General features: G+C 55.1%; 2 protein-coding genes across 3 annotated transcripts; both read left to right on the forward strand.

Moving 5' to 3' along the window:
• The first annotated feature begins 35 nt into the window (after nucleotides 1-35).
• On the forward strand, nucleotides 36-8,119 carry ELMO3 (engulfment and cell motility 3). Of its 2 annotated transcripts, XM_085071586.1 has the most exons (20): nucleotides 36-267; nucleotides 347-387; nucleotides 516-588; nucleotides 663-713; nucleotides 1,184-1,353; nucleotides 2,136-2,235; nucleotides 2,339-2,490; nucleotides 2,575-2,653; nucleotides 3,049-3,099; nucleotides 3,460-3,582; nucleotides 3,737-3,868; nucleotides 4,142-4,246; nucleotides 4,761-4,869; nucleotides 5,082-5,218; nucleotides 5,311-5,474; nucleotides 5,595-5,707; nucleotides 5,961-6,065; nucleotides 6,411-6,493; nucleotides 6,721-6,801; nucleotides 6,976-8,119. In XM_085071586.1, exons 1-20 carry the CDS (start codon nucleotides 190-192, stop codon nucleotides 7,186-7,188), a joined length of 2,160 nt encoding a protein of 719 aa, XP_084927712.1. In that variant the 5' UTR covers nucleotides 36-189; the 3' UTR covers nucleotides 7,189-8,119. The 2 variants fall into 2 exon arrangements, with proteins under 2 accessions (XP_084927712.1, XP_084927713.1); XM_085071587.1 differs by lacking the exon at nucleotides 4,761-4,869 and having other exon boundaries at nucleotides 5,126-5,218.
• Nucleotides 8,120-9,118: 999 nt separating this feature from the next.
• TMEM208 (transmembrane protein 208) lies at nucleotides 9,119-14,210 on the forward strand. Its single transcript, XM_085071595.1, has 6 exons — nucleotides 9,119-9,238; nucleotides 9,310-9,405; nucleotides 9,498-9,557; nucleotides 9,674-9,810; nucleotides 12,817-12,901; nucleotides 13,923-14,210. The coding sequence occupies exons 1-6, from the start codon at nucleotides 9,233-9,235 to the stop codon at nucleotides 14,058-14,060; spliced, it is 522 nt and encodes a 173-aa protein (XP_084927721.1). The 5' UTR covers nucleotides 9,119-9,232; the 3' UTR covers nucleotides 14,061-14,210.
• Nucleotides 14,211-14,867: the final 657 nt, after the last annotated feature.

Below are 14,867 nucleotides of genomic sequence, written 5' to 3' on the forward strand. Positions count from 1 at the left end.
GGCCGTGTCCTGCTGCCGGAGGTGGGTCCTGCCACACCCGCGTCAGCTCAGGTGAGGGGGCCGGGCCTGCCCGCGGCTGGGGTGGTGGCACCAGGCCTCGGAGCGACGGCCGGGCCGGGCCCTCGGTGAGGGGAGGCGGCGGCGGCAACAACCCGGAACTGGCGGCGGTGCGGAGCAGCCGCGGGAGCCATGCCGCCGCCCAAGGACGTGGTGAAGATCGCCATCCAGATGGTGGGAGCCATCCCGCAGCTCATCGAGCTCCAGCAGGTACTGCCCGGCACCCCCGCACCCCTCCCCGGGCCCCCCAGCCCCGCTCACGGCCGGCCTCCCTCCCTCCCTCTCGCAGACCAAGCCGCTCGCCTCAGTGCTCAAGGACGTCTGTGATGCGTGAGTACCGCGCTCGCTGCCCGCCGCCGCGCCGTGACGGGCCGTGACAGCCCGTGACCGGGCTGCGGTGGCCCGGGGGCTGCCGGCACCAGCCGAATGGGGCTGTGACCGGCCGCCCGTGGCCGCAGGTGGAGCCTGCCCAACGCCGAGCGCTACGCCCTGCAGTACGCGGACGGGCGGCAGACCTACATCACCGAGTCGGTGAGACATCCCCCAGTCCCCCGGCCCCGCCGCTGCAGTGCCCACCGGCTCACCGGCTCCTTTTCTCCTTACAGAACCGCAGGGACATTAAGAACGGGAGCATTCTGCGGCTGACCACCTCCCCGGTATGTCTCTCTGCTCTCCTGTCTGCTCTGCTGCATTCCCTGGTGGGATGTGCCCCTGCCGTGGGGTGTGCTGAGCCCTCTGCCTCTGACTCCCTCATGACTTGAGCCCATGACAGCTCTTCTCTGTGCCTCAGACCCAGCAGAAATAACACAGGCAGGAGATGTGTCTCAGCCTTCATTTCCCCTGGGCAGAGCTTGTGGGAGTTTGAGGAGAAACTAAATCATCTTGTAATGCTTTGGACACGTGGGCCAACTCATCAAGCGTTCTTGGTGTCATGCCAGCTTGACCTCCGTTCTCAGCTCCACCTGGTCTCTGCTCTGGTGGCTCTGTCTCTTGGTCCAGCTCCTCACTGGGGTTGCTCTAGCTAGAGACTCCTTTCAAAACTTGCATTTCTGCTCTTCCAGCCACCTTCAAGTTTCTCGCTGTCTTTCAATGAGCCCCTTTGGCTTAATGCTTTCCTTCCTGGTAGGACCAAGAAGCAGAGCAGCTGTACTTTGGGATCCAGAGCAAGAATGTGGATGTGAAGACTGACTCACTGAAGAAGCTTGCAAGCCTCTCCCAGGATGTTACCTTTGCTCAAGAGTTCATCAGCAGGAATGGCTTGAAGCAAATCTACTCTATTGTGGAAGAAGGGAATGAGTGAGTATCAAGAGAGGATTTTCCTTGCAGTCCTTGACTTTTTTTCTCCCTTGCTAATGCTGCATGAGCTCCAAGCTGGGTGTTGGAGTAGACTCCTTGTGTTCCTGACTTGTTGATGCCTGTACTGTGGCTGTGTCCCTGCATGCTGGCAGCCAGGGGAAGGTCCTCACAGATACACAGTCCTGACTCCTTGTGAATGTGCCCAGACTTGAACTTTCCATCCCTTCTGGGTGACTGGCTGGGTCATCTGTAGCGTCATGAGTTTTGCTACCATAAAACCCATGCTGCTCCTCATTCCTGCCACCCTGAATGATCCCTCTAGCCTGAGCTTTTAGCTGCAAGAGGTCTGCAGGGAGCTCAAGAAAACTGTGGTTGCCAAATACCAATGCCAGCGTGACTCTTTCAAGATGTGATGGTGCAGCTCCTCTGAGCTCCTGTCACAGAGAGAATGTGGAACAATGCAACACAGCACATATTTCTTGGAAGCAGGGAGAAGGATATGGGGTGGTTCAGCTTCCCTGAGGGCTTGTCTGCTTGATCTTTGTACCATGGTGATGCAGCTTTCCAACTTCCCCTGTCTTGACTTCCTGGCAAGTTCCTGGGATGACTAAGTGAGAGTCTGTTTTCTTACCCAACAGTCTCTTTCCTTTCTTCTGCTCACTGTTCTCTTCTCTAGCTGTTTCTAATGTGCCCACCAATGTTCAACTGCACAGACACCACCATAGGTTGGGAGTGGGGTATCTGGAGCCATCCTCACTGTATTTGTTCATCTGTCCCTCCAGTACAGGGGAGATCCTGGCTCACACCCTGAAAGCCTTCACAGAGCTGATGGAGCATGATTTTGTTTCCTGGGATAATCTTAGTACAGTCTTCATCAAGAAGGTAAGAATCTTCTACAGTCTCCACAGTTTGTGCTTGTGGGATTCCTTGTTGTCCTTGTGCCCCATGCTCAGCCTGCCATTGACAGATGGTTTGTGTGTCATAGATAGTGAGTTACGTCAACATGAATGCAGTGGATGCATCTATCCAGCAGCTCTCCATGTCTATCTTGGAGAATATGGTGCCTACCAGTCGCCTCCTCTTTGAGCTGGTGAAAAAAGAAGTGACATTGGACCGTCTTCTCACCTGCCTGCAGGTGTAAGTGGAGAGGCCAGAGCACAGTTTGCCCCTTTCTTCAGAGATGATGACTCTCACATCCTCCTCCTTCTGTTCCTCTTGCAGGACAAATGCCCAGCTGCAGCTGAAGGCAATGGCACTGCTCATTGCGCTGCTGCTGAGTGCAACCGACACTGAGCGACGGGTGAGGAGCACCAGGCAGGACCAGGCCATGGCAGAGTGGTGGCATTGCAGAGTCAGGCACCATAGTACCCCTGTCACTGGGGTGCTCTGCTGACAGCCCTCAGCTGTCAGGAGTTTTATCTCAAATGACAGAAGTATCACAGTGGGTGGTGGCACAGTGATTGTGATGGCCCAGCCCCTGGCACGTCTGAGCTCTCAGGGTGGGCCACCCCCTGTGAGGGGACCTTGGGCAGTTGGGTCCTCTGCTGTGGGGTTTGTGCTCTTTGGGATGGCAGGGCTGCAAGAGGTGCCCATAGATGTCTAAAGTCTGTGCCCTCACTCTGCCACTTCCTCTTTTGTGAAGAGGAATGGTGGTGTGCTGAGCTGGGGAATGTCTCACAGCCTTTTTTTCCCTAGGACATGATGGACTACCTGAGGGAGAAGAACATCAGGCAGTTTATCCACAAGGTGAGACGCTGGGGTTGTGCAAGGGTCTGCTCTGTGCTTCGTTCTCTGTCCTTTCTCCCCAGACCCTGTCCCCTGAGCCCCAGCATTTGGTGACTACGCTTGGCTGGGTTGCCTGTGTGCCCCATACCTCTTCCTTGATACCTTCTGTAGGTGCTGCTCTGCTGGCACCCACGTGCCCAGGGTTGCACCCCTATTTGCCTGCAGTTCAGTGCACACAGATCTTGCCCAACCCCAAGGGGAGCTTCCCCCTCCCCAACACCCCTTTTAGCAGCAGGACTTGCTGGGATTCTGCTGTTGTGTCCTGTGCTTGGACTGGAAGCAGCAGCCTGGGTGAACCTTCTGTCTCGTGGTCTCCTGTAGAACATCATCCACAGCTCCGAGCCACTGGGGGATGAGATGGCCCATTACCTTTATGTGCTGCAGTCTGTCAGCCTCAACCTGTGTGAGCATCGCATGAAAACATCCATGGATCCCTACTCACAGGTCTGGGAGCGCTCTCCTTGCAAGTCTGGACCTGGTCTCTTCCACTTGTGGAAGCAGTTCGCATTTGGGTGAACCCAACACATTTGGGTTTGTGCTGGGAAAACCTGCTTCCATGGGGCTTACCAGCAACCCTTCCTATCCACTCTTCCCGCAGGAACAGCGGGATCTCCTCCAGTCCCTGCGCCAAGCTGCCTTTGAGTCGGAGAGCGAGGCACCTGCTGGCAACTTCAGCACTGAGCGCCGGCGATCCCTGTGTGCCAAGGAATTCCGCAAGCTGGGCTTCATGGTGCGTCCCCTCTGCATTCCCTCCCCAGCCTCACGCTGGCTCCACCACATGGCCTTGGTGGCACCTTCTGATGGCTCCCCTAAGTCTGGTATCCCTGTTGATGATGATGAACCACCGTGCAGTACTTCCCTTCTGCTCCCTTGGGACTCCTGAACAGCAAGTGCTGCAGAGCTGCTGGGACTCAAAGGCAAACACCATGGCTGTGTTGGGAAGACACTGCTGCTCGAAGAACAAAGCAGCAGCTGCTAAACTGCATCCTTTGTGTCCTTCTAGAACAACAGCAACCCAGCAGAGGATCTCCGCCGTGCCCCACCAGGACTGCTTGCCCTAGACAACATGGTGTATTTCTCCAGGAACACCCCTAATGCCTACAGCAGGGTGGGTGCTGTGCTCTCCCAGGGAACTCCCTGGTGGAGAAGTGCTGGTGGATCTCCACCTTCTCTTTTTCTTTTCTTGTGATCTGTCCTTTGCCACACCCAGGCAAGGATATCTCTTTTGGGCAAGTGTCCTACTGTTGCTCTGTTTCAGATGGAGGCGAGTCCTTCCTGTGGATAGGAGAAGCCATTTGAGGCCAGTGCCTCTGAAGGGTCCCCGTAATTTTTAGTGGTTTGCTCACAGCTTTGTTTCTAGGCCCTGAGCATACTGGGGCAATTTGAGCAAAACCAGCAGGGCATCAGCCGTGCTCCAACCTGCAGTGCCTGTGACCAGCTCCCACACTGCCACACTGGAAGGAGGAGGCTGGGGCTGGATTTTAGGAAGAGTGGATCACTTGTGTTAGGGATGGCTTTACCTGGCGGGTGGGACAGCTTGGCTAGGCATGGCATGTCTGACACCAACTGTTGGGGCAGCTCTCTAAGTCCATGTAACATGAGGTCATGGCCCTCTTCTCCAGTTTGTCCTTGAGAACAGCAGCCGGGAAGACAAACATGAATGTCCCTTTGCTCGAAGCAGCATCCAGCTCACCCTGATCCTCTGCGAGATCCTGCACGTCGGAGAGCCTTGTACGTGTGCCCAGGCTTGTTCTTCTCCTTGCCCTGCTGTCAGGGGGACAGGCTGCCTTGGCAGGGGACTGCATCCATGTGGCCACCAGGCTCTGGCATGGCTGACACCACGGGAAGGGGATGTAGGGCTGGGAAATGCCCAGGTTCCCCTGGACACTGGAATCCCCTGGAAAAACTGGGGAGTCTGGCATCATCTGTCCTTCTCACCACAGGCTCGGAGACGGCTCAGGCCTTTTACCCTATGTTCTTCGGGCAGGATCATTTCTTTGAAGAGCTATTCTGCATCTGCATCCAGCTGGTGAACAAGACCTGGAAGGAGATGAGAGCAACCCAGGAGGACTTCGACAAGGTGAGGGGGGATGCTTCTTCCCTGGACAGTAGCACAAATTCAGGGATTTGGGGAGTGTTGCCAGACTGGGGTTGATGTCCTGGGCCTGGCAGGTGATGCAGGTGGTACGGGAGCAGATCACCAGGACTCTGGCCCTCAAGCCCACGTCCCTGGAGCTATTCAAAACCAGAGTAAATGCACTGAACTACAGCGAGATCCTGAAACTGCGGCAGACGGAACGGCTGCACCAGGAAGAGACACTGGCTGTGCCCGTGCTGTGAGTGGGCAGGGAGTGGGACTGTGATGGGGGCCTGGGGGGGCAATGCTGTGGGGCTGGCGAGGTCAGCAAGCACCTGTTGAAATGGCCGTGCTCCTCTTCTGCTGGCTTTCACCCCAGGGAGCTGCGGGAGAAGCTGAAGCCGGAGCTCCTGGAGCTGATCCGACAGCAGCGCCTGCTGCACCTCTGCGAGGGAACCCTCTTCCGCAAGATCAGCAGCCGCCGCAGGCAGGGTGGGTGCCAGATCCCTACTCCAGGGTGGGGGGCCTGGGAGGGGGGCAGAGGCTTGTTCCCATGTCCCCTACCACCAGGGAAATCCCAATTAATCAGTGGGAGTAGCATGCCTGACTCCCTAGACAGCTGGTGTGGGCTAACCCATGGGTTGGGAGAAATGGGGAATGCTGATAAGGGGGCGGCTCCATCCCCCTTGGGAAGGGCATCTCTGCGGGGGGAGGCTGAGCATTTCCTGTGGCTCTTCTGCTGCAGACAAGCTGTGGTACTGCCGCCTGTCCCCCAACCACAAGGTGCTGCACTATGGGGACGTGGAGGAGGGGGTGCAGTCTCCCCCCATTGAGAGCCTGCTGGAGAAAAGTAGGTGGTGGAGAGAAAGAGAGGGTGGGGAAGAGGGAGGGGTGCCCTTTGATAACCCCCGGGTTAAGACTGCCTTGAGGTGGGAATTGCCCCTCTGCCTTGCTGCTGTGTGGCTGGCCCAGTGTCTGCTGGTATTGTGGGACTGGGAGCTGTGGGAGTTTAAGCTGGGGCAGAGTGGCTTGAGCCCCACACCCCAAGCTGTGGATGGCTGTGAGTCCCCACACTTGGGTTTTGTGGGCTCTGTGCACTGGGGACCTGAAGGAGGGGGAGAGGGAAGGAAAGGGGAGCAGGGAGAAGGAGAGAGAGAGGGAGGGGAGATGCTCACCACTCTTCCACTTGCCCCAGTTCCTGTAGCAGACATGAAGATGCTTCTGGTGGGGAAGGAGTGTCCACACACAAAGGAGAAGAGCTCTGGGAAGCAGAACAAGGTCAGCACCCATTTTGTCCAGAGGGTCCAGCATGCTCCCTTCCCCAGCTGGGGACATGTATCGGGGGTGGGTGGATGGTGGCAGATTGGGTGGTTTCATGGACAGAGACCTCTTAGGTCTCCTGGAGTGCAAAGGTAGAGGCTGGGGGGCAGCTCCTGCTCTGAACCCCACCAGGGCTGAGAGGAGTCCAGCTGAGAAGCCGACTACCCCCTGTGCTGTCCCTGCAGGATGTCCTGGAGCTGGCCTTCTCCATTGTGCACGACGTGGAGGAATACTGCCTTAACTTCATTGCCCCCACCCGGTACGAGGTGAGCTCCAAGGGCCTGCTGGGGAGGTACAGAGGTGTCCTTGCCAGGGGACAGCAGGCAGGGCAGTGAGTTGTGTGTGTCCATGGGAATGGAAACCACAGCAGGGGAGAGATGGGCTCTCTGGCTGCCCATATCAGGGCTGGTGCCAGAGATACCCATGCTCTGTCTCCCCAGTTCTGCCTCTGGACAGATGGGCTGAATGTGCTTCTGGGCAAGGAGATGACAAGTGAGCGAACCCAAACAGACCTCGACGTCCTACTGTCCATGGAGCTCAAGCTGCGGCTCCTGGACCTGGAGAACATCAGCATTCCTGACACCCCCCCTCCCATCCCAAAGGCCCCCAGCAACTTAAACTTCTGCTATGACTTCAGCCATGCAGAGCAGTGAGTTCCTCCCTGTAACCTGTCCCTACCCTCTATGCCCCTCAAAATCAAACCACTCCCTCCAGGTTCTGTCCCTCATCTCTGGCCCAAAGGGACAAGCCTAGGCACTGGCTGGGGGCTTGGGTGTCCCACCCTTCCTGCCTGTGTCCTGCCCTCCTGTGAGATCATGGAAATGAGCCATCGAGCATCAGCCTCCTGTTCAAGGGGGGTGAGCCAGCTACTCTGACTCCCTTCTATGGGCAGGAGAGATGAAATACAGACAGCTAAACCCTTCTGTGGTGGCACTGATTCCCCCCCACTGCAGCCAGGCTTTGGGCAGGAGGGCAGGGATGTGGACAGGAATAAAGGTACAGGCAGCCCTGGGATAGCTGGAGGGGCACTAGCACTACAGAGGTACAAATCTGCACTGCCTCACTTTTGCCATCGGTGTAGGGGATCCTTTCTGGACAACAAAGTGGTTAGAAAAAAGATAGAACACACCTTTCCATTAAGTTTGTCAAGCAGATGGCATCTCCAGAGAACAATGTGCCTGTCCTGCCAGGTCCTTCCTGCACTGAAAGGTGTTTTTGCTGAGCCCTCTGCACTGGGGGTGTTTAGGGAATGGGGGTGTTTAGGGTACAAGTCCCCTTTTCCCAGCATCATTCAGCTGGGCCTGGTGTGAGGAGGAGACCCCAAGTCTGCCCACTGTACCAATCCTGGTGCCTTTCCCCCGCCCCAGGCGGATACTTGCACACTTCAGCCATGCTGCTGCACTACTGCACCACGACAAGCTACCTCCTCCCCAGCCCTCACAGCCCCCACCCCAGTGCCCTGCACCTCTTCGTGCCTGCAGCTTCTCCCAAGGGTGTTGTGCTAACAGTCACAGGTCAGCAGGGATCCAACCGTGCCTCTGCCTCCTGTGTATTGGGACAATAAACACCTATGGAGAACTTGGAGCCGTGTCCTTTCCAAAGGTTTGGGGATCTTGTTCCTGCTGTTGAGGCACAGGTTCAGAATCAAGTTACCTACAGCTAAGGCCATTTCCACCCTGGGAAGGCTTGGGAGCACTGCAGATGTTCCCACTCACATGCTGGACAGTCTCAGCTTCTGCAAGTGAGCTGGTGCCTCTGGGGCTTGCAGCTTGGAGAGCAGCATTGCAGCCCTACAGAGGCTGTTACACAGGAAGATGAGGCTGGTGAAGGCAGTGTTTGTGAGGCTGCTGCCCTGCAGGGCTGGGCTCTGCAGCCCCAGCTCTCACCTCATGTGTCAGACCATCTCCTGGAAGCCAGCCAAGCTACAGAGGCTCCAGGCTAGGCTCCCAATGGCTGTGCTGGACCCCAGCACAGCTGCAGTGCTGTGGGAGACTTTCTTCAAGAGCCAAGGGGAGGTGATGGGCACAGGCAGGCCAAGGGGCTGTAAGGGATGATGAAATGGGAAGCAGAGAAACTGCTTGAGAACTGGTGGGTGTGTGGGTGTGTGTGTGTCCCAAGGCCCATAGAGGGGACCATGCGTCTGTGCTCTTCAGCCCAAGAGAGACATAGAGCTCCCAAAGCAGGTCCAGCGAGGGCAAGAGATAATTTAGAGTCTGGAGTGTCTCTCTTACAAGGAAAGTCTGAGTGAGCTGGAGCTGTTCAGCCTTGAGAAGTTATTACTGAGAGGGGACCTCATCAATGTCTGTTAGTATCTGCAGGGAGGTGTCAGAGGATGGACCAGCCTCTGCTCAGTGGTGCCCAGGACAAGAGGCAAAGGGCAGAAGCTGATGCACGGGAACTTCCACCCGAAAATGAGGAAGAACTTCTTTGCTGGGCGGGTGGCCAGCCGTAGGAATTGTTTGCCCAGAGCGCGTGTGAGGTATTCAAAACCCAGCCGGACACAATCCTGTGCCGTGTTCTGGATAACTCTGCTTGAGCAAAGAGGTTGAACCATTGCACCCCTCTCCACCGCACCACTCCGCGGCTCTCTGGGCGCACTCCGAGCAGCTCCGCCCCGGGCCGCTCCGCCCCGGGCTCTGTCCCGCCGCTTCCTTCGCGTCACGTCCGCGGCAGGCGGAGCGCGGAGCCGGCGCGGCCATGGCGGTGAGTGCGGGGCCGGGGTTGCGGGGCCCGGGGCTCCGGGGAGACGCTGACTGCCTCTCTTGGCTCCGCAGCCCAAGGGGAAGGCGGGCACCAAGGGCAAGAAGCAGATCTTCGAGGAGAACCGGGAGACGCTGCGCTTCTACCTCCGCATCATCCTGGGAGCCTCCGTGAGTGCGGCCGGCAGGGCCCGGCGGGGCGCGGGGCCGGGCCGGGGCGGGAGCGGGCAGACAAGGAAAGCCGTGCCGTGCTCTCTCCGCAGGCCATCTACGCCGTGGTGAACCTGGTCATCTTCTACTCCGCCGCCTCCGCCTGGACGTGGGTGAGCGCCAGACACTGCTTTCTGCCCCTGGGGAGCAGCTGGGCCCGGGTTCCTTCGTGGCCCCTGGGCCCCCGGGGTCGTGGCCATCGCGGCTGACAGCGGTTTCCTTGTCGCAGGTCGCGTTCGTCTTCAGCTTGGTGGTCTACGGCACCAGCTACCGGTCCATGAACTCCATGGCAAAGCCGTCTTTCACAGACGATGGCAGCCTTGCCGACGGGGGAATTGACCTGAATATGGAGCAGGGGATGGCAGAGTGAGTGTCCACACCCGCACGAGTCCAGGTGAGCAGGACCTGCTGCCTGAGCGTGCACGCAGAGCCAGGAGAGGCCCCCGAGGAGAAGGCTGGGCCTCAGCTCCCCCTCAGCTTGCCCACTGGCATGAGTATGAGGGGAGCTGGAAGTCTGTAGCCATTTTTTCTGAGAGTGTACCATAACTGTCCTTATTACCTGAAAATTTGGTTTGGTGTGCCCCAGTCCGAAGCCACCAGGTGGGTGTGTCAGCCTGGCACGGTCACTGTCCGTAGGGCTGAGCTACAGAGGTAAGAGATTACAGAGTTCAGCAGGGGCAGTTTACTGCCATCTTTGAGCTAACAAGCAGCACTGACACTGTGCGTGCTGCTGCAGCACATAGTGATTTTTTTTTTTTTTTTTTTTTTTTAATCAGCACTGCAGTAGTGCTTGACAGAACAGAAGGGCATGTGCTGCCAGTTATCCCATCCTGGCTGCAAATTGGCCATGTCTTGAAATGCTCTACTCATTAAAAATTCTCCCCTCTGTGTCAGCTAGCTCCTGTCACCACCTCAGCCATTTCTGTCCCCCACACTTGTGCATTCTTCATGTCTCTCTGCAGACACCACGGAGTGTCTGCCTGTCCAGTGTTCTTGGTGCCACTGTAACTGTCTTTTCCTTGGTCAAGGAATACCACAGCATTACAGGAAACACAGCAGTAATTTCTGCAAAGCGCTGCAGGAGACAGCAGCACTGGTACAGCAGAAATACCTTCTAGATTTGTGTGTTTTCCAACAGTGAGCCTCAAACTAATTATAGAAAACTGTCAGGGAGTTGTGTACACATCACGCTTTCCTCTCTGTCCTCCCTACCCTCCGCCTCTGCCTGTTGGTGCAGCCTCTGCTGGAGATCTTCAGTATGTGCTCAGCGAGGTACTGGGGTCCTTGGCTCCTTCCTCCCATGTCTTTGGCCCACAATCCAGGCTTACCTCTGTCCCTCTCTTGCTGTTAGGCTTTTGAAGAAGCACAGTTGAGCCTTGTTTCCAGCTGAGCCGTCTGTGTTGGGTCAGGTGTTCTCATGCTGTCAGGGTCATATATTGATAAATAGAGTTTTTTTAACATAAATTTTCATTTTTGCCTGGGGTTGTTATCAGCAGGCAGTGGGGGACAGAACCTGCTATCTCTGCACAGGATGAGCTCTCACCTTGTGTTTGGGTTGGTGGAGTGGTACCTTTTTTGCCTGCAGCAGGAGTGACTCAGATGTCTGGAGCAAGAGACTCAGATGAGGGATGAAGTGTCCAGGAGGAGAGGGGGTGTGACATGTGAGCTGGGTGCTTTGTCCCCTCTCCATCCTGTAGTGACTTCATTTCCCTGCTGGTCAGCCAAGTGTTTTTCTCCCATTTTACACTGGTTTGGCTCTCTAGAGTAGAACTGCAAAATATTTTGAATACCTTTTTAGTGAAACACAATGTGGGATAGTCAAGAAGGGAAAATACAGATGTTTGATGTCTGGGGTGTGCTCCTGGGTGTGGGAGATGTCTCTGGGAGTTGTGCAAAGCACTGAGACAGAGAGAGCGCCTGATAACTGCCCTCTGTGCATGTCATGGTGCTGTTAGGGAAAATTACTGACAGGAAGTAGCACAGGCATCCCAGGACCTGCTGTGAAAAGGTGACAGGCACAGCCATAGCACTGCTGCAGTCCTGGTTGCAGATGTACTTCCCTTGCTACAGAGGCCTGAGCAATTGGGGTGAGGTTTATGACACATTAAAATGAATTAAAGCTTACCTGAGGCATGGGTTATGCAAACCACAGGGGAGGCAGAGCTCTAAAAGCAAAACCTTCAGAGCTGAAGTTCCCATCCTTACTCTGTACCTCTAAATTACCTCTCTGGGGATCAGAGAACCAGCCTAGGCTAGCAGCCACTTCAGAAAGCAGTGGGTGTTTTCCTGCCTCATAGCTGAGCATGGTGCAGCTGAATTATGCTGCTCCTTTGGAACTGCTTCTGGAACACTGGATTTCATGGCATTTCTCTGGTGCTGTCTCTGTTGCTGAAATGGATGCTTTGTGTTGCTGTGGGGTTGAGGAAGGCTTATCTTGCTGGTCTCTGGGAGAGCTGGCTTTGGTGGGAGCTCTGCCTTCACCCTTCTGTTGCCTCTGGTAATGCCAGAGGTCATTGAACCCTCAGTGTCTTGTGCTAGAGCTGTTGATGGGGGATTCTGCAGGGTCTTGAGTCAACGTTTTTTATGCCATTGCCTTTGTTTTTTTGTCTCTGTTCTTGGATGTGATTTGAGGGTTTCTTACTCCAGCAGATGATGATTTAACCAGAGTGGGAGTTGGCCGTTTTTCTAAACCTTCATGGCATTCCCTGAGGCTTGTGTTGAAAAACTAATACCTGTTTAGCTCTCCTGGGTGTCAGATCCCCCGAGGGTGGTGGTTGAGGCGTGGGCAGCCCTTTCCCCTCCATAGCTGCTCCCAGCTCTGCCTCAGGCTGGCGTGGAAGAGCTGAAGTCAGATAAGCAGGAGGGGAGGAGGAGCAGTCTGTTGCTGTAGCTCAGCTTGCGGTGTGCTTGTCCTTCGGTGACCCCGAGTGTGTCTGTCAGCTTGTGAAATGGCATGGGGAAGATTCATGCTCCCTTCAGCACAGCCAGTCATGAGCAGTTACACTTCATGTCATGATAGGTGTCAAATCAGCGGGTGCTGGCTGCTGTTTCAGCTGTGGGGGTGGGGAGTGGTTTTGTTGCAGATTTCCATCCCCCAGCAATTTCTCAGCTTTCTCAAGTTCTTTTTTCAGAGGGAGCTCATCTCTTTAATCAATCAGAGTATTTTGCTGTTGTTGTTTACTGCTCTGATTCTTCTAGATAACTGGTGTGCAAAGCAGGACTGCAGGGACAGTCCCTGGGTTGGGCAGGGTCGCTCCCTGGAGGCAGTGCAGACTGTGCTGGCAGAGGAGCTGCAGACTGTGCTGGCAGAGAAGCTGCCGTGTTTGGCAGGGGCTGGAATGAAAGCTTAATGCTTTGCTTTTCTTCCCTCAGGCACCTCAAGGATGTGATCCTGCTGACAGCTATAGTCCAAGTGCTGAGCTGCTTCTCGCTCTATGTCTGGTACTTCTGGCTCTTGGTAAGACCCAGCCCATGCTGTTTTCCATCTTGCTCTGCATTGTTGCTATCTTTCCGTCTTCAGGACTGAGGACATTATTTATCCATTTCATTTCAGTGTCCTGTGTCAGGCCCGAACTATTATTTTCTGATATGTTTTTTAATCTCATCTAATCTTGTTAAAAATGAACCCGCACAAGGCAAAGAAGTCCTGATCCCTCTGGGGCAGCCATGCAAAAACTAGGCTGGCCTTTGTCTTTCCTTCTGGTCCCATGAAAGGGCAACAAGCAACATGAGGCAGATCAAAGCTGTCTTGGTGCACAGAGCCTTTCTGTGTCTGTAACAAACAGTGTTTCTTCTTTTGTGGCTTTTTCAGCCATTCACCATGGACCAAAGCTGGGATCTGCTGGACATTGTGCCTCTGAGTAGATAAAATGCTATAGGCTTTCATTCATTAACACTAAACTCTTTCTGCTCATGAAACATTTGTCATGTGCCTCCAGCTAAAACTGCTTTTGCAGGAGAAAGAAATCTCCATTTAGTTAAAAAATCCCACAGTTGCTTTGAGGATATCCCACAAAGGTACAGAAGGCAATTGTGGAAGCATAGAAAGTTACCCAGTTCAGTCCTTGATCTCATCTCAGTCCTCACCCACAAATTCCTCCCTAACTGGCCTGACAGAGGGCAGCCTAGACTCGGCTGTCCCCTGGAGACCATCTGGATTGCTTTTTTTATAAATTCAGAGAAATGGGGGTGTGCTTTCCGAAGGAAGAGGTGGAATGTCTGGACAGTTAATTCAGACCTGATGCTGGGATTTCTGTGTATGAAGCCTGAGCACTGTATATGTATGCAAGTTCCTCAACCATGAAATGAAATCAGGGCATTTATTTTGGACAATCAACACTGCCTTTGATTTCCGTGCATCCTGAGATGCCTCTGATCCAGCTGCTTTATCTCCCTCAGAAGGACCAGACTTGCCGATAGCACACCCCTGCCAGTGCTGTCCCCAAAGTGACCGAGTTTGTGCCACGTGTGTTTTGCAGGCCCCGGGGCGTGCTCTCTACCTCCTGTGGGTGAACATCCTGGGGCCCTGGTTTACAGCAGAGTCCTCGCCCGCCGCTCAGGAGCCAAACGAGAAGAAGCAGCGCCGACAGGAACGCCGACAGATGAAGCGCTTCTAGCCCTGGCTGGGGATAGATCAACACCCTCTCCCATCTCCATGCTGTTCTTTCATCAGGGATGCGACCAAAACCAATCCGAAACCACCGCAGTAGCTCCGTTGCCCTCTGTCACTGCTGCCATTCCGCCAGAAGGGCCGCAAGAGACTTCCCCTGGTTGGGTCTTAGCGTGGGCTGAGGCCTTGCTCCTTGGGCTGACAAGGGGGTGATGCTGGGATGTGTGTAAATACCTTTTTAAAGCAGCGCTGTATCGTGTTCAGGGTTGGGGAGTGCAATGTTGGAGGAAACAGTACATTAAAGAGCAGAGTCTTAATCGACCGTGCTGGCAGTGGGTTCATGCAGGGGAACTGTGAAAAAGGCCAGCATGTTCTTGGAGAGCTGGACCAGAGGGAAGCAGAATCACAGAGACAAATGCTCTCCTCCCTCTCCCAAGCTTGGCCTGTGCTGCCTTGCTTGCCACAGCCTCTGCATCCTGCAGGGAAACTGCAGCTGCCCTGCAGGATCAGGAGTGAGGGGCAGCTGGGGATGCTGCGAACAGGGCTTGCAGCCAGACTTTGAGCTTTTGGGATTGAGCCTGAGCTCTCTGGAGCCACAGATTGGCCTGTGCTACCTTTGCAGGAGGTCAGTGGGATGTAAGACAAGAAGCTGTAGGATTTATTTGGTTGGTTTGTTAAGAGGGTACTCCCAGGGGTGCCATGGCTGCTGCAGAGCTCATGTGTTAGAGACCAGGAACAGCTCAGGGCAGTTTTTACTTTTGCCTGTTTTGATTTACTGATGTTGTCCCTGCCCAGTATGTTGTTTTTCACACTC

Source organism: Lichenostomus cassidix, chromosome 11 (assembly GCF_008360975.1).
Source record: "Lichenostomus cassidix isolate B80296 chromosome 11, HeHo_3.0, whole genome shotgun sequence".
NCBI classification, from domain to species: Eukaryota; Metazoa; Chordata; class Aves; order Passeriformes; family Meliphagidae; genus Lichenostomus; species Lichenostomus cassidix.

Excerpts from the sequence above, each read along its gene's own strand:
- ELMO3 (XM_085071586.1), top strand. The coding sequence starts at position 190 with ATGCCGCCGCCCAAGGACGTGGTGAAGATCGCCATCCAGATGGTGGGA. Across the intron at positions 714-1,183 it reads TGCGGCTGACCACCTCCCCG|GACCAAGAAGCAGAGCAGCT; the intron begins GTATGTCTCTCT and ends CCTTCCTGGTAG. Across the intron at positions 6,066-6,410 it reads TGAGAGCCTGCTGGAGAAAA|TTCCTGTAGCAGACATGAAG; the intron begins GTAGGTGGTGGA and ends CACTTGCCCCAG.
- TMEM208 (XM_085071595.1), top strand. Across the intron at positions 9,406-9,497 it reads GCATCATCCTGGGAGCCTCC|GCCATCTACGCCGTGGTGAA; the intron begins GTGAGTGCGGCC and ends CTCTCTCCGCAG. Across the intron at positions 9,811-12,816 it reads ATGGAGCAGGGGATGGCAGA|GCACCTCAAGGATGTGATCC; the intron begins GTGAGTGTCCAC and ends TTCTTCCCTCAG.